At 44.9% G+C, this 22,742-nt stretch overlaps 1 protein-coding gene across 1 annotated transcript in view; it reads right to left on the reverse strand.

Annotated features, from left to right (window-relative positions):
• Nucleotides 1-22,742, reverse strand: part of tanc2b (tetratricopeptide repeat, ankyrin repeat and coiled-coil containing 2b) — a 109,110-nt gene that overhangs the window by 78,629 nt on the left and 7,739 nt on the right. The window contains 2 exon segments of the mRNA XM_056577589.1: nt 104-208; nt 19,009-19,126. Coding sequence (XP_056433564.1) covers nt 104-170 — 67 coding nt within the window. The 5' untranslated portion in view covers nt 171-208; nt 19,009-19,126.

The following is a 22,742-nucleotide window of genomic DNA, read 5'->3' on the forward strand; positions in this document are numbered from 1 at the left end:
CAAGAAGGTCATGGTTTCGAAACCCCAGGACCTACAAAGCACAAACCCCTGAAAAGTTGATCATCGGCAGAAAATATCCAATTATCAGTACGATCGGACTCACCACTGCCCCGACTCTTGCGGTTGGCCTTGCCCCCTGTCAGCAGCATCTTCAAGCTGTTCCTGAACATGGTAGAAGCAGACTCCCCAGACCACCCTATAGAGAAACCTGTGGAGAACAGAGAAAACAAACATGTGTGAGTGGGGTGAGGGGGTTTCAGCGCATAGTGCGGCTGCAAAAACAGCCTTTCAGCGCAGAACAGCACATCAACATGCCTGGCTTTACATAGACCAAAGATAATGGCTCCCACACCTCCCCTTCTAACTGTGATGAGAGGCGAATTCATCCCGAACACATAAGTTAAGGTTAACACGCTCACAGAAAGGTAAGTAGTGATATGGGAGCACGCTACACACATCGTTCCATCTTAGAACCGAAGGAAGATTGTCGGCGGTGAGTTTACGATATTTTAACTCAGCACTGACTGGTCTTCAACCCGTCACAGATTGTTATTTGTATACAGGCTGGGTCGGATGTGTACTTAAGCGTTACTCAAAAATGGTCAGACTAAGAATTGGAAATCAATGTGACAATCGAGAGGGATGCATATTAAGGAGTTTTGACAAACTGGGCAAGGGGAACGGAGATTGCAACTAACGACAAAGGATTAACAGGCTAATTTGCCCTCTTATTCGATCTTGGAGAGTATCCATACTTAGTATTGGACAGGGCTGAACGGATCAATAGATATTAGAAGTCTTCCGCAACAGAAAGGTTCACCCAAACAATTATTCAATTCCAAATATCCCATTTCAAATCTTGTGAGGCTAAACTAAAATAAGAACTGACTTTCAAAAGTTAAAGAGCATTTAAAAATAACACTATCACACACACTCACACACACACACACACCCCCCCCCCACCCCCCACCCCCCACCCCTCTGGACGATATGTGCTGTTGTGTGCGATGGTGGCCAGCAGATGTTGTGACTCAGCCAGACAGAATCTGAGGAGTGGCCACTTGACCCAGACTACAACAACATAACCTTAACAGAGGCAAAAACTCCAACCCCCCCCTGTCTCCTTTTGTTTTGTCTTGCGGGAACACAAGGGGAGGAGAAAACCTTCTTGCCGCAGGAACGTTAGACCGTGTTACACAACGGAGGACGCCAGAGGCGGCGGCGTCGACACCGAGCCGCCCAAGGCCCAACTGACACGCTCTGCTGGGCGGGCCCGATAGCCACGCCCTGATACCCGGAGCCACGCCCTGACACCCGGAGCCACGCCCTGACACCTTGAGCCACGCCCTGACACCCGGAGCCACGCCCTGACACCCGGGGCCAAGCCCCGACACCCGGAGCCACGCCCAGACACCCGGAGCCACGCCCTGACACCTTGAGCCACGCCCTGACACCCGGAGCCACGCCCAGACACCCGGAGCCACGCCCAGACACCCGGAGCCACGCCCAGACACCCGGAGCCACGCCCTGATACCCGGAGCCACGCCCAGACACCCGGAGCCACGCCCAGACACCCGGAGCCACGCCCAGACACCCGGAGCCACGCCCAGACACCCGGAGCCACGCCCTGATACCCGGAGCCACGCCCTGGCACCCGGAGCCATGCCCAGACACCCGGAGCCACGCCCAGACACCCGGAGCCACGCCCTGACACCTTGAGCCACGCCCTGACACCCGGAGCCACGCCCTGACACCCGGAGCCACGCCCTGACACCCGGAGCCACGCCCTGGCACCCGGAGCCACGCCCTGACACGCTGGGACCCCTCACAGGACCTCAAATGTTCCACCTCACAATTTACAATAGATATGTAATCCATGTAAAATGGACATTATACCTTCGGATACGTTACCCTCATTGCATAATTGACGTCATATTTTAAGGTTTATCTTCTTGTATTAAGCGTCAAAAATGCAGCAGTCAAATAGATGACTCAGGGAGATGGGATTATGGAATGTAAACAGCACTCTGATTGGCTTAGGTTATAGCCAATGAGGCACAGTGAATCAGCAGCGTTAGGAGAGTAGAGTTAGGTTAGACATCACAATTTGGCCATGATATGACTGAGGCAATTAGGCTATGAGATTAACGATATGCTACAGCAGAACCAGAATCTGCACAAACCGAGGAAAGCAGAGACATTTTGATCAAACCTGCTCTACGGCACGGTCTCATTACATCCATTAGGCCTACGTTTGTTGAAAATGTAGATTTTCTGGGGTGTACTTTCAAAATCATTATAATCCAAAACGACGGCACTAAAAAATATTATGTACTTTGGGATTATCCCTACAGCCTGTAGATGTTGCATGGACGCCAAGCCCACCATACCACCATGTGTTCTGGCATGTAGACTGACATGTTTATTTGTGAATGAAACATTAGTGCAAAAAGTGCCGGTGAATACACCCTATTGTGAACCACAGAAAGGGAGTTGTGCAGAGTGTATTTTGTTAGTTATTCGTGAGTGAACTTGGACAATGAATTTAGTATATTACAAAATATACCCATTCAGAATCAGTAGTAGAGGGATCATTGGCGATAAATAAAACATCTGTGACCTTATTTGCTATGCAGCACAGCTTGGTCCAGAGCCATGATGGTTAACGCTAAATAAAGGATGAGTCTGTCCAAGGTGCTTCTATAAAATAAGAGTCTGAAAATGATTGGCCAACTTGGAATTCTTGGTTCACACTGCATTCCTTTTATTGGACCTTTATTACAACAGGAAGTCCAAATGATGCGAGATACTCCAATACAAGCTAATACTTACAAATAAGCCCTTGAAAATATTGGACAGAATTACCCAAGATGAACAGCTAAAAGACAAACAAGATATTATACAACGCTCACACACACACACACACACACACACACACACACACACACACACACACACACACACACACACACACACACACACACACACACACACACACACACACACACACACACACACACACACACACACTCTTGGCAGTGCAAATTGAATTAAAGATTGAAGTCAACGCAACAAGGAAGCCATCAATTCCCTGGATGTCAATTTAGGCTCCAACAGCTCATTTTAAATATTATGTATAGTAGAGTGGCCTCCAGAATTGTATTATTTTTGTATAAATATGATGAATATCTATGCTTCAAAATGTCATGAAATATTACCTGCCCCGTCTATCATTTGCTAAGCCAGCACTGTGGCACGGTTTGATTGATGCCTTATAAAACATCAGTCTCATTTGAAGCACAGCCAAAACGTTACAGTTAGTTATATTTATAGTAAACCACTGGGAGTATTACAGTTTTAAGTTGAACAATACAGGTTAAATAGTGACTCCAATAGGTTGATATACGGACCCCAAAACTTACCTCCACAACAACTGACATCGACAAGCAGCTTTCAAGAATCATAAAAACTCAAGTTAAAAACATTCAGGTGATTTCAATGATTCATAGAATCTATATTTCACGAATGAAGGCCGGCCCAAAGAGGGAGGCGATGCGAAGCCACAGATTCCCCTCCAATGCAAGTCATCAGCTCATTGATATGGAGCGGGCGTCTTCACGGGGCCACCTCTGGGGACTGGTAGGACATGCCAACGTACTCAAAAGGTCACGTTCATTGACATGCACGCTCATAAAAAAAAAAAAAAAGGAAACACGACCGGGGTTGGGGGGGGGGGGGGCGTGGCCCGTGAGGCGCCCGGATACACACGGGTTCTCGCGTGTCCTCCGACGCGCTACACCTCAAAGCACAAATCAACGTGAGCCCTGAGCGTCAGCCGCGGTTTAAATCTCGCCTGCCATTTTCCACAGGGCGTCTCCTCCGAGCCGTCTGGAACCACCTGACCCAGCCCCCCGCCGTGCGTGTCAGAGCTCTGATGAAAGCCCCCGACACACGGGGGATGATATATAGAGGAGGACCTTGGCGTCCCGTCCCATAAATCTGATATTATATGCATGGAAATGCGCTTGCGGGGCAAGGCTAAAGCAGTTTACTAACTGGCAGAGCAGAAAATGGGGAAAGATACCGCTGTCTGTTTCAAAAGGGAGGCAATCAATGTTTGAAATCTCAGACGACGAGATACTGAGTAGGCAAGTGTGTACCGCGTGGCACACACACACACACACACACACACACACACACACACACACACACACACACACACACACACACACACACACACACACACACACACACACACACACACACACACACACACACACACACACACACACACACACACACACACACACCCCAATATCCCAGCTAAAGCAATGGTTCATCCGAGGGTGTATAAGCCAATGCAGCTCTCTCATTCCCACTCTCTCTGACCCTCTGTACCCGCAGTGTGTGTGAAGGAGAGCCAAGAAGCAGCATGCTTCTCCGAGATAATGTGCATAAGCGGATGACGACCATCTCAGGCTATTCAAGGGGCACATTATAACGCAGCTCCGGCGTGCCTTAGAACGCGCACTTGAAAACACACAATTGAACCACTTGTGCAGAATGGCAAGGAACAACAGATTAAACGTCATTTAGAATGAGGGTCTTGTTAGTGGCTCTTGAGGATGACATTAAATGGCATTCATGTGGCATTGAGCGTCTTGCTGGCGTTTTACAGGGACTTTTTAGATGGACCAGGTACTTAGGGCTTGACAAGAGGGCAAGGAGTCGGATTTGTTCCTTCAGGACTTGAATGGAATTCTGCACAGTGACAAAAATATGCCCCTTAGCTCTATGGATGCACCAATGTATGGGCTATCCCTTTAGATCGTCCATCAACGCTCAAAATATGTTAACTCCGGATCAGTCGATGACGTTTAACGTTGTCCCATGTTTGAGTACCAGGTGATTTTGCCATGTTCTACTTTGTTAAATGCTGTTAGTATATGTTGACACCACCGAGGATAATGTATGTCTGCAGTCTGCTAGACAATACATTCCAGAGTTGAGGTGATTTCAGCCCATTTATTACAGAAGACCTCATTATAGCTTTTGTAATCTGGCCTAATTGAAATGTTTAAGTCACTGCAGAGAATGACTACCCATACATCATCTTTAATATTCGTAAAACATGAAAAGAATCCAGCAGAGAGCCAGCAGGTGCAGCATTAGTCTTCTTCGGTAGAAAACCCAAGCTACAATGTGCAGCTCTGTGACCCTCCATTAATTACAAAGCTTATTTATAAATCAATAAAAATCCCTTTAAATGGGTCTGGGGATGGCAAAGGCCAGTGTTATCCAATGAGATTGATCTCATGTTTCTCCTGGCCAACCAATTAAACTCTGTCTCAGAGGAAACCGTGCAGGCATAGCTATAGAATTACACATGCTACTACGCCCACACACACGCACGCATCCCCCTGGGAGTGTTCTTATTGTAATTACCTTGATCGCAGATGTTAGGGAAGGTCAGAAACAATGGTATAGCAGAGTTCTACATTTCATCTCAAAACGAACATGAAATCCATCTTCTTACACAATCAGACGGCGCGAGTTTTGAGTTTAAGATTGTTGGCCTGAGCCTCAGGAAACACCAACACTCACAGGAAAACAATATGCAATGGTGAATCCATTTCGGATGAACCCCTTGCAGTAGGGAAGATGATAATATGCATTGCACTAGGAAAAGCATGGAAGGTACCTGTATTGTAATGACCAAGGGGCTGTCTGTCTAGACTGAAGATGTGCGTAGGACATAGTCGGAAGTGTGTGCTTAGGGTCCCAGCCAACTTCAATGTCAAACATTGAGGTTGGTTGGGGAGCAGCATTGTTTTTCCTGTTTACTCTGAGGAAGCGCTACAATATTAACCAAGTCATCCATAATGCATTGATTTCCGTAGCTTATGTTTATAGACTGTATGTGGCCAGGGCTGCTCAGAATACCAGGGAGAATATCAGAGGGTCTAGGAGAGGAAGGGAGGGAGCGCGGTCCTGCTTATCAAAAAGCCAGAATGATCTGAAGATGTACCGATTCCTCAGAGGAGGAAGGAAAAATACACAGGTGAGGCGCGCACACACACACACACACACACACACACACACACACACACACACACACACACACACACACACACACACACACACACACACACACACACACACACACACACACACACACACACACACACACACACACAAACAGCCCTCTCTCCCCCAAGTTTGCTGCCGGACACTGTGCAGCGTTGCTGGGGCATAAATCAGACTTCCATCTCCAGAGTGCGGACGGCCTGGGAAACTGGGCTTCCATAAATCACCCTCGTATCAATAAGGGGAAGTGTCTTCCCCGGGCCGGCAAGGTGAGGGGTGTAACTGGTCGACTCACGGCCCACTTAATGCTGGACGGAACAGAGGTCCGTGCATCCCGCCGGGAACAGATTACTTATTCATCTACATTAATGTCACACCCTGCTCGCCAAGTCGGCGAGCAGGGGGGGGGGGGATGACGTCTGGGGGGGAGCTACTGATGTCTGCATCAGGGTGTTTGATCAGTCACCAATTAGACCGACGTGGTTATGAATGAAGTTAAGACGGGGCTTTCTGCAGAGGCAACCCAACCCTCATTGCTCTGGGTGAGTCGGTGTGGAGGAAGCTGTCTGTTAGTGTTGTTGCCAGAGCAAGGTGGAATGGCATAGGTTCGAAATGTAAATATGAACCGAAAACTGAACTTCAGCAACGTTTGTGTTACTCGATCTCTTGAGACCAGTGTGATCAATCTCTGGACATCTGTCTATTGATGGAAGGGTTTAACACCAATAGGCTCAAAAGCATATCATATCTAACACATGACATGCTAAAATGTGTGAACCTGCCATATCATCAGTAGTCTAACTCCATGTCAGCAGTGTACATCAGGCCCTGGTTCAGGTGCCAAGATGTAAACAAAAAGGCAATACATCTCACGAGAGCATAAAGACTCCAAAAGTAAGTAGGACCAGCATGCCCGTCTCCGAGGGCCTGCTGGCATCCTTCATTTCTGCAAGGACATTTTTGTTCTAACTGCTTGTGCTGGTTCCAGCTTCCTGTGGCCAAATCTATAGCACTGTGGCAACGAGGAGATGATCGTTAAGCTACATCGCTTGCTTGAGAATGAATAATGCCTCCAGCGTAGCGAGAGAAGAGATGGAGCGACCGCAGCGCTCCTGCTAGCTACCCACGCCAACAGGCTTCAAGCATAGCATAGCATAGCATAGCCCAGTGAGTTACGATCTGCTTTGGCTGTGTCAGGGCCCTGTGGGGAAACAGAAGGCCTCCTACATGGAGCCGGGAGGATGCAGTTACCGTTACCCGAAATCCACACGCGGGCACGCACGTATACACGTACACGCAAGCACGCACACACACACACGCGCTCACATACACACGTACACACATGGGCACGCACGTACATACACACATGGGCACGCACGTATGTACACACAGAGGCGCGTACACACACACACACACACCCCAAACACACACACACACACACACACACACACACACACACACACACACACACACACACACACACACACACACACACACACACACACACACACACACACACACACACACACACACTTAACTGGTTTAAGTCTGTCACCCGCTCTGCCTCTCTGACATAATGTTATTCAAGGGAACCTCGCCGAAATAACACGTCCGCCACAGTCCAAGAAGAAACATAAAATGTAAAGTAATTGATTGTTTCCCACCCCGCCGTCGCTTCCCCCACCATGCTGCAAACTCTAAACCGTCTGAATGTTTGTTTCAAATTATGCCAGGGAATTAGCCAATAACGCGAGCCAGGTAGCCAGGTTTAGACGAGGGGAAATGAATAATTCCAATAAGGACAGAAAAACATTCACACGCTTCGGGCTAAATACGTTAAAAGGTGTTTGAAAGTTCCCTCGCAGTGCATGCAGTGTCTCTCCCACACCTCATTCTGATGCCGGGGCTGGAGGAATGGCAGAGACCGCAATTGTCGTTGATTAATGGAGAAGCATTTTCCCCTGGCAGACATCAAAGTGACGGCAGCAGCAGCACCTGATTTTAATTTGTTGTGCGTGTGCGACATTAGTCTCTCTTCGTCTTTGTTTGGATGCCGCTGTGAATAATAAAGAGCCGGAGACGGCGCTCCATGTGGAACATAAACCACGCCACGCTGAAGAGCCGGCTCAACAAAGGGAAAACCAGGAAACGCAAACCGCACCGCACTTTCACTATCGGTTTGAGGAGGAATCGCCGGAATCGACTGATTTCGTTAATTTGTTGACTTCTAATCGATTGTCACTGTGTCACGTTTCCATGTTTGTTTTTGTGTGTCATAGAATAAATGCCTGCAGGGGGGCCTGCTGTAAATGCATCTTGTTATTTCGGGAATAAAACGGTCTCTTGTGTATTTATATCATTGATAGACAGAACAAGGTGACTTGGGGAGTGTGCAGGTGTCAGCTTTAATGCCGCCATCTACTAGAAATCATTAGTTGCTGCCTTGAAGCGTGGAAAGGCAACAGAAACTGAAGGAAGCGCGAGAACGTTATCTACATATCGTCAGATATCTACTGTCTAGTGTTATAATAAGCATACAACATTCAAGTTCATATCACAAAATGGATGTTCCAAAAATAAAGGGAAACTGCTGTACACTATCAAGATTTTCATTTTAGCAATTCTGGATAATACCAATTTTCTCTTCAAGACTTAAATATTCACCTCGTTACCGCGGGTGAAAACAGGCCAAATCAGATACAGATAAAATAATTTGTCGGCTGCCGCCACAAGTCCATTTTCCCTTCCACTTCTTCGTGCTGCCAATTCAAATTAGACCTTCACCTACCGGCCATTTAAATGGACGGCTGAAGTCACTGCATAGACTCCGTGAGCAAAACAGATGGGGTCATATTATTCTGATTATCTAAATGTAATGTAACTTCTGGCCTTTCATCTGCCATCCCAATATACGGGCCTTTGCACGTCAATCAAGGAGACTCTGCGGTGTACACAAGGTTTTGCATAAATCCTGTGAAAAGGCCCCATCTTGTATCTCCTCAGTACCCAGCCCCTTGTTCAAACAAATGGGCCGCGGCTTTAGAAAAAACTCATGGCCTCATGTTTGACGAATGGCTTGGACGTGCAAATAGAGTCGTGACATGGCAAGACAAGGTCATTGTGCAGAATGCTATTAGTGGCAGGTAATCAACCTTGGTGCGAGCAAATTTGCATTGAGATTGAGGCAGTTAAAAAGCTGCCGATGACTCTGACCCCAGCAAGGGGTTTAAATTAAAACCTTAAAATGTAATAGATGGGGATTCAGAGGCATCATCTCCCCTCCTTTTGGGAAGATCTTTAGCACGGTTTGGGGCCCTCATTTCTATTGTAGAGAGTAGATAATGAAACAGGCAAAGGTTTGTTCTCGGGTTCAATTCCAAGGGCTATAATTGAGGGTGAATGGATGAAAATCTTTCAGTGGTTGGAGGAAAAAAAAAAAATCTGTTTCTGGTAATCCTTCCATCTTGGATGGGCCCAGCTGCCATTCATTCAAGGGGCCACTGTCTGGGGGCCTGAATGAAAGTCCACACATATCCCTCATGGTTCAGCCGCCATACTCTGTCAGGGCGAGGTTTGGCCCCCCCGACACCTCCAGCCAGACCCTATCTGGCTGCCTTAACTGGGCAACTTTGTAGAGCACAACCCTTTGGCCAAACTCCTGTCAAATTAACCCCTGCAAGCTTTCATTTTATGTCCACAAGTACTGCCCAATTAGACTCATTTGTCTATCGTGCCCGGCAACATGTCTGCGGCCTGTACGGAGCTTGTAGTGATTTTACGTCTCTGGATATAAGAGTCTGAAATAGCGATGGGCTCTCCTGCTTGGGGGTAATGCATATTGAGCGCGACTGACAGGTCTATAGACTCACCGTGGGCTCTTCAGAGCCAAAAGGTTCTGGTTTTCATTACAAATCGGTAGAGCGTAGCAAATGCGGCTTGCTTTAAACTAATAATCTAAACATTTAGGTGGGAAAGAATTATGTTCATATGATCATGCATAAAGTTATCGTGAAAGTGTGCCAACATTGAAAAATCTGTTTCAATATAACTATAAAGATACAGCTTGCGATTTAGTGAGAACACCACACCAAACGTGCTACCTCCTTGTCAACAGTTACTCAGTGGAGGTGTTAAAATACGGGGAGACTTTCGAAAGAACGTCTCAGGGGTCTGCTTCTCCAACTTTCCGGCAAGAACCAAAAGGCTGGTGGACACGGGGCCATCAAAGATTCAGGGGGCATAGATTTAAAACCGCAGGAACCAAAAAAAATGCTCAGATCAATGAGATACCCGAGTCCAACAAAGCAGCTGGAAATAGAAACTACTTAAAGATCACAAATGGTGACAATAAGTCAGAAGGGCAAATGTAATGACTTTTGGTGCGGACCAAATGAGTTTCTGCCCACTCCTCGACCACCTGGTGCGCGACAAAGACGGAGAAAAACAGATCCGATGTCAGAGGCGATGTTTACAATAGTTGGGTTTCCTATTCCGACAACATCTGGGGAAATAACGTCATGCATTATGCCAACATGGCCGGGAGCGGGATTTTGTTAAAGGTAGGTCACGTTGTGTGAGGCATGAGGATAGTGAATGTCGAATACATTTGTCCAGCCTTGTTGCATTATTTACACCGCCACCATCATATTTACGCTCACACAGAACTTTTGCTAAAATCTGAATAAATCCAGTAAATATACGCCTAGGATTTACATTTTTCATGTGGAAATAATAACTAATATTAAATTGTTAATGCGGGTGACAAGGTGACTGCAAGTTAATTAATCGTTTATTTTCCTTTCCTTCTGTTTTCCTTGTTTCCTCACCTTGCCTTCAGGCATTTTGGGAGCTAACACCAAGACCTGTCCTCCAGGTCATAGAATACCTGAGGATGTCAGCTCCTTGTGCATACATAACATGCAACACACTCCAACAATCATACATTTGAGTAACAGACAATTCGCCAATAAGGCCCTCTTTCGAGTATGATCAGCTGCCATTTTCAACAGGATCAAGAGACTGGAGAGTGGGATTGTGTCGACATATTTCATCCATTTACTCCTCAGGAAAGCTAATGCAGCTCGCAAGAGTGGTAATCCTGGCAACGTGGTGTGATGATGACCCCAATCGTATTAAGCGTAAAAATGGGGGGAAAACAGGATAAAAACATCTAGCCTGTAAACCTGCTCTTTTAGCATAGCATGCTGGATGAATGCTGTCAGTGAAGAGCCGGACTGAAATACATCCAATCCAAGGTGTTAAGCTAGCGACCTTAGATGGCCATCTGATAGCCAGAACTATTGCCGTATATCAATAAATGTCTGTTACAATCTAGCCTCCCTCTCCTCGTGTGTCAATATCACGGCCGACAGTTGTTTACTTCAAATCGAACACAAGATGAAAGTAAAAGAATAAGAGCCAAGATTGCTCAATCTTACGTACGGTTTCGTTCAATTGAAATGCGCCCCGTCAACTGCGTCATAAAATGGCTTAAATTAGGATCCTAATCAATTGTGTGGTACACGGAATGAAATTACTTTCTTTTCATGCAATGTTTTCATGTGATGTAATTATAAGACATTTGTGATTAGTCCTAAGCCCCTAGCACTGATTCCGTTAGAACACGCAAATCTGTGCGAATAAATCCAGAATCCAAGACACACACCGAGATTCCAAGAAACAGACACACACACACAGACACAGACAGACACTCAGACAGACGGACAGACACACCTAATACATTCATCCCTGTATGATATTCCTCCGTCAGTAATGCAGTGAAACAGCTGCTTGTTGAGATAAAGAGGCAGTCAGACGCAATGATTAAGATTGACAGCCAGTAGCCGCATCCCTTTGCCCAGCCAGGGAAAGCAGAGCCTCTGCCAGAGGAGGGAAATACCTGTAGTCCCTTGAACCATTCCCAAAGGTCAGAGCCGGACATAAGAGAGCCAGTCTATGGATGGGCTTACGTAAGCCACCAGGGGCGGGTCGTGCCAGGCCCGGAACAGCAGATGAAAAAATACAACGCTGGGTTCTGTTGCCCTCTTCAGACGGTTTGTGTAAGCCTGACACACACTGTCAAAAATCGACAGTGGGACAGAAGTTATATAAGTGAAGGCTAGTAGGCAGACTGTTCAATGGGATCTACTGCATTATTCTTTTTTAAATGAGGGGCAACGTATTGGATTAAAGGGGTGATATTATGCCGCCAGGTGTGAGTGTTATTTGCCATTACAAGCCGTTTGAAAATAAAGAAATATTGCAATTTTAGTGACATCACAAGTGGCACTGTCATTGTTTGATGGCAGTTTCATAATCATTGCCATGATATAAGCTTATAATAACTATATTTTATGTAAGTTACATATGATTTGACCATATAATATTGTACTATTATCTGGGAAAAAAAACAACATAAAAAGAAAGCATTTTTTTTCAACAGATGTATTTCTATGCCTGGTTATCATTATATCATTATCATCATGCAGGACCAAAAACGTTTATGTGCTTCATACATACTTTATATATACTCTCGATGGGTATGGCCGAAAGGCCTACTTATTCGAGAGCAAAACCCATTTACCTGAAATTAGGTCAGAATCGTCCACACAAATATCCAAGAAGCGCTCTAAAAAGGCTGACAAACGACACTCCACATATCCGGTTATCCATTGGCTGGAGCAACCGTGCCGGCTGCCATCTTTTTGTTTTGAATCCATTTAATGGATTCTGGGGGATAGGGCAGGAAGAGGAGGGCTGGACCCAGCTGTCAATGATGGCTGGCAGAGATAAGAGGGGAGGAGTGGGCCTCAACAAACCTGTGCATACATGCTCCCAGTGGGATCTTGGTTTAAAGAATTCCCTCAAAGCCCCCAACAATACACAGATGGCTCTGATTAGCTCCGTCTCTGGCAGAATATTCACCTTTACGTGGCCCATCTATACCAAGGACTTTTTAAGATGCAAAGCATTTCACAGAGTTTATTCAACCTTAATGTGTTGTAGGGTCTTTCATAACCAAATGAAGATTCGGGCTTGCGTCGACTTTCAGAAAATTATGTACCCCAGCTCAAGTCAAGAACGGTTCGAAGTAATTCAATAAGCTGCTCAATAATACATTTTATTAAATTTATTATATATTGTAGGTACTAAATTATTCGAGTGTAGACCTGACCTGGTTTCGGAAACGTTTTCTGTCCAATTCTGACACTGAAAGTTCCCAGACTGCAAAACAATTTTTCATTGTCTGCCCATACTATTAATATGCAAAGAGCGTCAAGGGGAAAGTGTTGAAAATGTGATTATAATGGGGGTCTGGCTCAGTCCAGACTCTACTTGAATGCAGATTCGCAACACATTTTATTCATGCTTCTTATTTGCGCATTAGAACAGACTCTCTGACCTTAATGTCTATTGGAGCCTGCCTTCTCTGTGAGGGATAAAGACAAGCATTCAAAAGGTCTTAAGGCCGGTCCACTGCGGCTGTAGTTCAAAACAACATCTATGCTACAATGATGGTCGACGGACAATTGACTTCTAAGAACGCTGCATCTTTCAGATCAAGGAAGAGCCCTTTTAATGTTGTTCTACAAAGCGTTAGGGTGAAGCCACTGCCCAGTCTCGATTAATAAGCAGACTTAAACATACCATTACACTCTCACATTTAAAAAAAATAATAATAATCTGTCATCTGTGTCCCTGTAAGTGATCATGTATAAAATTAACAGCCCCAAGTCTGTTGAATCTGCTGAATGTTTGATTCCTCCTCAGTGAGCAAATCACAGCGCAAAGCCAGGGCAGCTGCCTTCCATCGCATGCCACAGAGTCCAAAAACTAAGCAACACATCCAGCATTCAACCCAGCCTCTACCGTTTTAATGGCCTGCGTTACAATTAGGCGGGCTTTTAGGGGAACCATGCATGCAATCGGGGAGAGGTAAAAAAAAACAAAAAAAAAACACTGTGTACTTGAAATGTGACAGATGAAAAAGACTGTTAACAGCGCCAGTTGGTCGCTTGCTCCCTCAGTCCTGCTCATTAGTAGGTTAGTAACATGAGCAGGCCTTTCTCCAGCTTACCAGTGTCTCCGTGTTACATATTACACCTCACAGCAGAGCTGCCTTTCTCCCTGCCGCTGTGGCTGTTCTGACAACAGGAAGAGGTACAGGAACACCACTGCAAGCATTGGAAATGTAATACCTCGTGTTGCTTAACACTGGTTTTCCAAAGCGTTTGCTGAAGTTATAATGGGCATGTCATTTTTCAAGGGAATACATTGAAGGAAATGGTTTTTTGGATGGCAGTTGTGAAGGATCCCTTAAAAACACATTGGGTTCTGAAACTACCACTTAGAATAGCAACTTTTTGAGAACAAAATAAAACCAGATACATTTCGCCAAAGAAACGAATACCATCTCAACGAGGACTCAAATAAACAGTGACATGGAAAGGAAATTAAGCCTTTTTTCAATGCAAGGGTTTCCGATCAAAATACATAAACTGAGAAGTGTGGTTGTCATCAAGTTCTATTTTAATCAAACCACATGTAAAAAAACGCAAAACTGACTCCACCACAGCTATTACAACAGTTGTTGTTGAAGGTTAAACATGCAGGTCATCTGTTAAACCATTAATCGCACATTCAGCTGAATTTTGATTCAGCTCCAGGGAATGTGTTTATGTACAGCCTCAGTCCAGCCACAGTATCTGGACATTTACTTTTATACAAACACAATGTTGTTTTATTCCCCACGAGCCATCCAGTTTTAGATTTGCATGGCATGCTTGGGAACGCGGGTGGCTTGATTGGACCAATTATTGTCAGACAGAACGTCGGTAACACTATCCATTTGCCTCTCTAATAATAATCTGGTATATGGACGAGTTCATGATGGCTTCAATGACTGAGGTGTACTCATCCAGGCAAAACAATCCCAAATAATCAACTTTCAAAACACTGTGTAGTCGTTGGTATCTTTTTTTGATGACACAATGCTTGTTCTGGCAGGCATTGGCGGGAAAAACCAAAAATAAAAGCACCCAAAGTAATAAATAACTTGTCATTCTAGTGTTCCAGTCATGGGATTGAATTAATCCGTTGATTCGATAAAAAGATGTATCAAATGTTTCAGCAAAGCCAGAATGTGATGCAATACCACGCTGTATCAATCGTTTCAGTAAGCCAAAATGAAACGCAATGAGGGTGGAGAATTTGTAAATAATTAATAGGGATTAATAATGAGGTGACATTCATTCAATTAAACTTGGCCTATTTAAACAGAAGAAAAAAGCAGTAGGTAACACTATTCCATATGGTGAGGTGTTGATAGAGTAAAAGGCTACACTACATTTTTTAACTTGTGAATATGCAGGGACATCCACGACTACAAGGCTTGAAGTCTTCAGTGTTTTGAATAAATAAATGAGCTGTCAGGCTAAAGAATTGTGGACAAATTGCTTTGAACGGTTTTACAACCCTCTCGACAATAATCTGGGTCAATTGTATCCTACGCCTCTGTATTTTTAGAGGCGTCGAGAAGTCGTCGGCACCTTTAATAGATCAATCATCCAATTGGTTGTAAAAATGTGATTGTACTATAACTTTGAATTGTTGATGTGTGTATATATATATATAAATGTGTGTAATACTTGCCTGCTTGGCTCTTCTGTATACGTGTGTAAACAATTGTAAGATGCTTTGGATAAAAGCCTCTCCTAAATGCCCTAAATGCAAGCACTAAATCTAAATGTAATTGGAATGAATTCTCATCAGTTGTCACAGGATGCCAGAGTTGACCAGTCGGTTTTGCACTTAGTGTGAGCGCGAAGCTTGGGGCCCATGATGGCCTATGAAGGGCCCGCTCAGTGCTGCTTAGGAGCCATAAGGAACCAATTCAACATAAACGGACAGCAGGCGGCGTTCACCCAAAACACCGCCTTCACTTAATGTCACCTCCGTCCATACATCGGATCAATTGGAAATGACGATGTACATTTTAAAGAATTCACGTGAGTGACAGCGTTGAGCCTTTCGGGATTTAGAACAAAGACCGCCGCCCCGGTAGTATTAAGAGCCCCCCAGGGATGCACGGTGCATCATGAGAAAGCCAATGCCAGCTTTAGCGGGTTGACATTGGGAACGACAGAGCCTGGAGGTGCAGATTTACCTCCTCTCTGCACCATCTGCTACAGCAGGAACTAAGTCACATCAGCAGCTGAACGGCGGAGGCAGCAAGATGGATCTGAACCGCGAACAAACAGGAGAGTAAGCAGGTCCACGCACTCCCTCTTCGTTACTTTACCTCGCCAAATCTGATCCATCAAAACTGTCAGCGCAGACTTTAGGGCTGTGTATAAGGCTACAACAAATAGCAGTTTGAAAAAGCTAACCGAGAAAGAAAGAGTTTTGGAAGACGAGAACAAGCACGGCTAATCTTCCAAGACCCATGGAGAGTTACACTATTTCCAACTCTAAAACCTGTCAACTGATACCTCTGCCAGGTAACATTCATAGGGATGGACCTGAAGGCTTGTAACTCAATCTTCACCGCTGATCCGCTCCAGAAACTAACATCTCATTCAGAACATAATAACAAAATCGCCTTGTTCACTGCTTGCCCATTTTGGGCAATAGTCAAATTAAAATTAAAATAAAAAAGGTAAAAAATAAGATCTGGTTTTCACACTAGCCTATCCAAAGCCCTGTTATGTGAAACTATACATATACAATGTGTGTATCATCAAAAGGCTTTATTTATTTACCGAAATCTCGAGTAAATATGAATAAGAACCAAGACAGCAGCACCCAATAGTGGTGGGTAGTCCATCAGCCATTCAGATGTGCAGCTGGCGCTTGGGGAAATCCCTGGTATTTGCGGACTAGAGTTAACAACCCCTTCAGCCCTCAACCCCCCTCCGGGGAACAACCGTTCTCCTCAGATCCCCTTCACCGACCCAACACCAATAATCAACCTCAATGACATCTTAGGCTTGATGATGCTTCATTACATGGTCTTCCTTCGCACGTAGCTAAAAACGGGGAAGATTACCGTGAAACTGTAAAACATCCACCCGGTTAAATACTGTTTGTGGGGGATGCTTACGGAAATAAAAAAGTATTGGGTTACACAGCCCCGCCAGCGCCAAGGCTCTGCAGAAGTCCATTGCACATCACAAAGAGAGCTAATGCTAGTGTCAATGACGTGACATTGACACTGAGTGAGTCTGCCGCTTCGTATCTACCTCCTAGTCGCACTCCCTGCTAGAGCAGGAATCACGCCAGAGCAACAACAGACTGCAAGAGCCAGCAATACGGATCAAAGGCAACCAGGGATCAGTCCGTCTTCTCCTGGCCCTTGCCTTCTGCCAGAGGTCTGTATACAGTATCCGTATATTATGCGGTAAAATGTATTTATTCAAAGCCATATGGGGCGTGACGGGTTGTGCAGTAACTCAGGAGGTGGAACGTGTCGACGGACAACCAGAAGGTTGTTGGCCATCCAAGGGGTTGAATGCTGCACAAAAAGACTAAATCAGGGGGGGGGGAGGTTTTCTCAAGACATACAATGTACGGAGAATATAGGGTCTTTGTCAATATCGACACAGAATAGACCACTCTGAAAGTCCTTTCATGACCTTTGGAAATGGGAGGAATGCATTGTATGTCGGTTTATGGTTTGGGCTGTAATGTAGGCTCCCCCTACACATGGCTCACTGTGCGCGGCTCCTTTGTGCACTAGCAGCTATGGGTCGCGGGCGATTCACGACGCGAGAGGAGCCAGTGTCAAACGGTCAGAAGGCATTTTAGTCAGACAAAGCATTAGCATCGCTGCCTTCTGCCAAGAACTGAGAGCGGCGTTCTCCGCGGTTAGCCTCTCTGAGAGGGGAGAACGGGTTCAACCGGACCGCGCCTGCAGTTCATTTGCTGTGCTCCAGTCCCCCTCAATTGCATACATGGGAAGACGGCAACTGTCACTCTGCATACTGCCATGCCACTTCACGCCCCGCACCGCTTTAGCCCGCCAACAGAACAAGTATCATCTGCTTTGCACAAAACAATAACAATACCGGTAATGTATATTTAGAGTTTTTACAGCCCATTCAATTTCTCATAGGGGTCTCCTTTGAACTACTGTCTTATTTACCAAACCAAGGCAATTATCTTACTGGCTGCTGCTGCTGCCCTGGCTGCCATAGTAACAGTCATTAGGCGCTGCAGCACTGCTGTCCTCTGTCCCCGTCCTCGTCCTCGTCTCCCAGAAGGAGGCTCAGGCTGTGTCCCCGAAAAACTTCTCCAGAAAATCGGCTTTGTATCCATTTCGAAGGCAAACAACAATTTCATGGCTGGCCAGTCGGAGAATAATTACATGTGGCCCCCGAGTCGACACATCGATCAGCCGAAATAAGACCATTCTCGACTCACGGCTTTGATGAAAACTTCACCTTCATCTTGGTTAGAAAAATAGAATCACACTGAGGACTGAGCAGTGCAACACCTCATCGGTGATGGAGCTTAGCTCGGTAAACCCCATCTATTATGCAGCATACAATCCTTCCAACAGGAAACCCTTCCAGCTAAGGTCATTAAAAAAATTATATATTATTTATTTTCGGTTTTATGGTTTGCGTCTTATATTTTTCTCTTCTGCCACAGGTGAAGCTTAACATGGAAAAAAAGGGAATTTAAGAATGCAGGAATTCTGAATGAGATCCAGGGGACAAAAATTGAATAGTTGTCAATGTAGCAGTAGTCCGTCAATGTAGCAGCAGTCCATCGAGAAACCACTGTCAATCAACACTTGATGGGCAGAACCACAACCCAGCTCCCTGGCACACTGCTACACTTGAGCACTGTGTTAAGATTTACCTTTAAAAAGGGAGCATTGAGAACGGCCCCGCTAGGGAAACCTGAGAGATGACTCACCATGAGGTGCCGGTCAGCAGGTCTCTGAATCGTGCTTTGAGGGCAGCAAGGCGCTACATTCCACTGGGCAGAACCATAGCCCAGATCCCTCTCCACCGTTGGCAGCTCGTCCTTTTTTCTACGAAGGCAACCACAGGGAAATAGGGTTAGATCCAAGATAAAAGCCGAACAGAGTGAGGCCTCTTTTGACACGACAGCGGAAACTAGAGTCACCAGACTCGGTCGCATGGGCAAGGACAAGCAGTGGTGGTTTACGAATCCTGGTCCCGTCTGTGTTTAGTGGGGATATAATTCTCCTAATTGTCATGCAATCAAGAATATGCGGGCTGTTTCTTGGTGGAGGGGACGGTTCCATCCACCATTGTCATCCAGAGATGATCTGACTCCTGTGCTGCATTCAATACGGTGCTGGGTATAATCATGTGAAAAACAATGACCCTGAAACAGCACGGTAGCTTGTAATTAGGCCTGTGGAATGGGTGCGGTGTAGTGTTATCTTTACATGAAAAACACGCTGGCATCCAATCCGAAAAAAGAGAATTACAGGAAAAGTCCCTTACCATAGTTCAAGAATCTAGTTACCAACACATGTTTGGATCCCTGGAGGTACCCTCCATTCAGTTCAGTCGTTTCTAGGCAATTCTGCAGCACGTATAGTTGTTGTGGTTGCTGCAATATTGAGTGTATGCTCTGATTATAATAAGTCTCACCTGGAAGTCACTTTAGATACAAGTGTTAAAAGACGATTGAAATACAAGTTTATTGTGGATCCTCTGAAACGGATTGCCTATTGTTAATTATGTTGTTAATGAGGGTAAATTAAATGCAACCCACAGAGCATCATTTGAATTGAATTTCCATGGGTTAAGGAAGTTATCACTCGCTTAATAATTAAGTTAAACAAGGAATACTCAATTATGTGTTCAACCTACTTGCAGACTGTTTTCTTAATAAACATCCCACATCAATAAGCAGAACCATTTGGTCAACACCTTCAAATATAGCTTGTTTCATGGTTTTTCTGCGCTTGCTTCTGAATTCTACAAGGGTTACCCTAACCATGATGCAAGAAAAGAAAATACTAAATATCCATGCAGGGAGTTATTAAGTTTGATCTGTTAGGGGTCTAATCAAAGCTTCCATAATACTGTATGAATTAGGCTTATCAAACAAATGCAAAATATCTAATTTAAGTAGGAGGAAAAGCTTCAGAATGCGGTAGTGAATCTTAAAATTGACAGAATTAGGAGGTGATCTTGATGATCTTTTTTTATAAATATTGCGTTTATTTGACATAATATTATCTGGCTTTTAGAATATTAAACAATGGGAAATTAATCCTGTATGGTTCTTGTGATTCAGAAACACACATTATTTCCCCCATTTATGTATTCAGGCTTTGTTGCCAAGGCAAAATTAGATAACGACTTATTAATCCCCTGAACGTAGATTCATGTGTTACAGCAGCCAAATGGACAGAATAGTGCAGATACAGACAAATAGATACCTCTGTCGGTACAATAATGTGCAATCAAATATGTCTAAAAGTTATAATTACTCATCATGATAGAAGTTATTTCGTATTAAAGCAAAAGACGAGCATTGGGAAACACTAAAGTGCTATTCAAAATGGTTGTACCACAATTTCAATCTGCTAAGACAGGGAAAATGCTTAGACGAATGTTTGAAAACACTTCTCAAATTTAAATCTTCTTGTCTGGGCCTCGGTGTCGGGTATTGAATTGCATTAAAAATTAAATTTCCAATCAGGATCTCAAAGATCAACCTTGGAGGTAATGTAGAGGGTGGGGGGGGGGGGGGATGTGCCAGAACAAAAGGCCCTGATAAGAAGAGACACCCTATTTCTAATGCCTCTCTCCACCATCTCTCCTAGATCAAACTGGTGTATTCTGACCTCAAAGTAACGTGGTCTGAAAACCTGTCAATCTGCAAAACTCATACCCAACTCCATCATTCACCAAAGCTCCCAATTGTCTTTTGTTTACCGAAGCTAGTATTTCATTTGCAGATGTTCTTTTCTCTGGGCTCCGAGAACTGACAAGTTCTTGTGACAAGATCATCCCCCATCTCTTTAGCAAAAGCTTCAAATCCGCCGTCTCCCAATGAATGAGAGCTCAAGCATTTAGCCTGCATCTGTTCTCCCTAAAACCTCCCGTCCCAAGACACTAATGAATAACAAATGCTTTACGTTGAGGGAGTCTAGCTTTCTGCCGATCTTGAAAGTTGGACAAGATTTACTGCCTCGGCTCGCACCGCAGTGAGGCCGCTGCCGTAACCATTGTGCAAGTGAGAAATGAGCCGTTAGGAATGCCTTAGCATACTGCAGCAAACAAGGCCAGACCCAACCGGCACAGGGTGTCTCGGTCCCCGGCTCAACGACTGCTCGATTATGGAAAAAAAATCATAATCACGATTATTTTGGTTAATATTGAAATCACGATTATTCAAGCAATTATTTTTGAGTTTGAAAACATGATGTATTTATTCAGCATGTCTCTCCCAAAAAACATTTTGTAACTGAAAGCTTTGAAATTTCGCCTTAAGAAAATACACAAAAATTGTCAAAATAGAAAATGTTGAAATCTAAAATAATGTACGTATCCAGCTGTTCTGCACTTTCTATAAAACATTTAGAGAAAAAGAATATATAAATATATATATAATAATAACAACAACAATCCAAAACTCGATTATGTTAGTTTTGTGATCGTTTGACGCTGAAATCGAAATCACGATCAAAGCTCGATTAATTTCCCAACCCTGTCGCAGGGTGCTGCCAACCGATTTAACATCCATATGTGCAGAAACTACCTTCTGCCGCTATTAACCTGCATGCTTACCGCTTACCACACACACACACACACACACACACACACACACACACACACACACACACACACACACACACACACACACACACACACACACACACACACACACACACACACACACACACACACACACACACACACACACACACACACACCATTTTTGGACAGGGGTTCCAGGCAGCACAGCCAAAGCAGTTTGAAACCATTTCATCTACTTTTCACGAGTTATCGGAAAGCACACTCCGGGGAAATAGGGATGCTTCCCTCAAAATGGATGTCTTGAGTGCTAGCGAGTGGCTTTTCTCATTACTTTCAAATAAGTCACGACTGTAATGTGATTTGTAATGCAAGTCTGGCCCCTTAACAGGTTCTGATCATATTCGTTGCGACTGGAGGTGAATGGAGCATTTATGCTCCTGCAGTCAGCCGGCAGTCATGGCAGGAGGATCGTGGGGGGGGGGGAGAAGGAGTAGAAAAGGATAAGGATGGAGTTTAAAGCACTACATAACAAGCCTAGTCACCGTCGGATATCCCATCCATTACGCCAGTAAAACGTTGCAGAAAAGTATGGTAGTGGTGGCACCTCATTCGGCCAAGTCCCCCATAATATCCTCACTCACTCCTGAAGTAGGGAAATAACATTTTCAGTGTACTCTGTAGATTAAATTGACAGCGGATACAGCATTGTCGCGGTGTTTGGATGAAAAAGAGGCAGGTATAAAGTGAACCACCCACTGCCCACCTGGGCCAATGACTCGAGATGGAGCGAACGATGAAGACAAGGCCCCGCTCTTCCTCAAGTCTTCTCCCGCTGTGCTCCTTCAGGGAGGGCGATGTAATGAATTCCACAGACATGCCAATAGGGTACACTGGTCATTCTGC

The sequence above is a fragment of the Gadus chalcogrammus genome, chromosome 18 (genome assembly GCF_026213295.1).
Source record: "Gadus chalcogrammus isolate NIFS_2021 chromosome 18, NIFS_Gcha_1.0, whole genome shotgun sequence".
NCBI classification, from domain to species: domain Eukaryota; kingdom Metazoa; phylum Chordata; class Actinopteri; order Gadiformes; family Gadidae; genus Gadus; species Gadus chalcogrammus.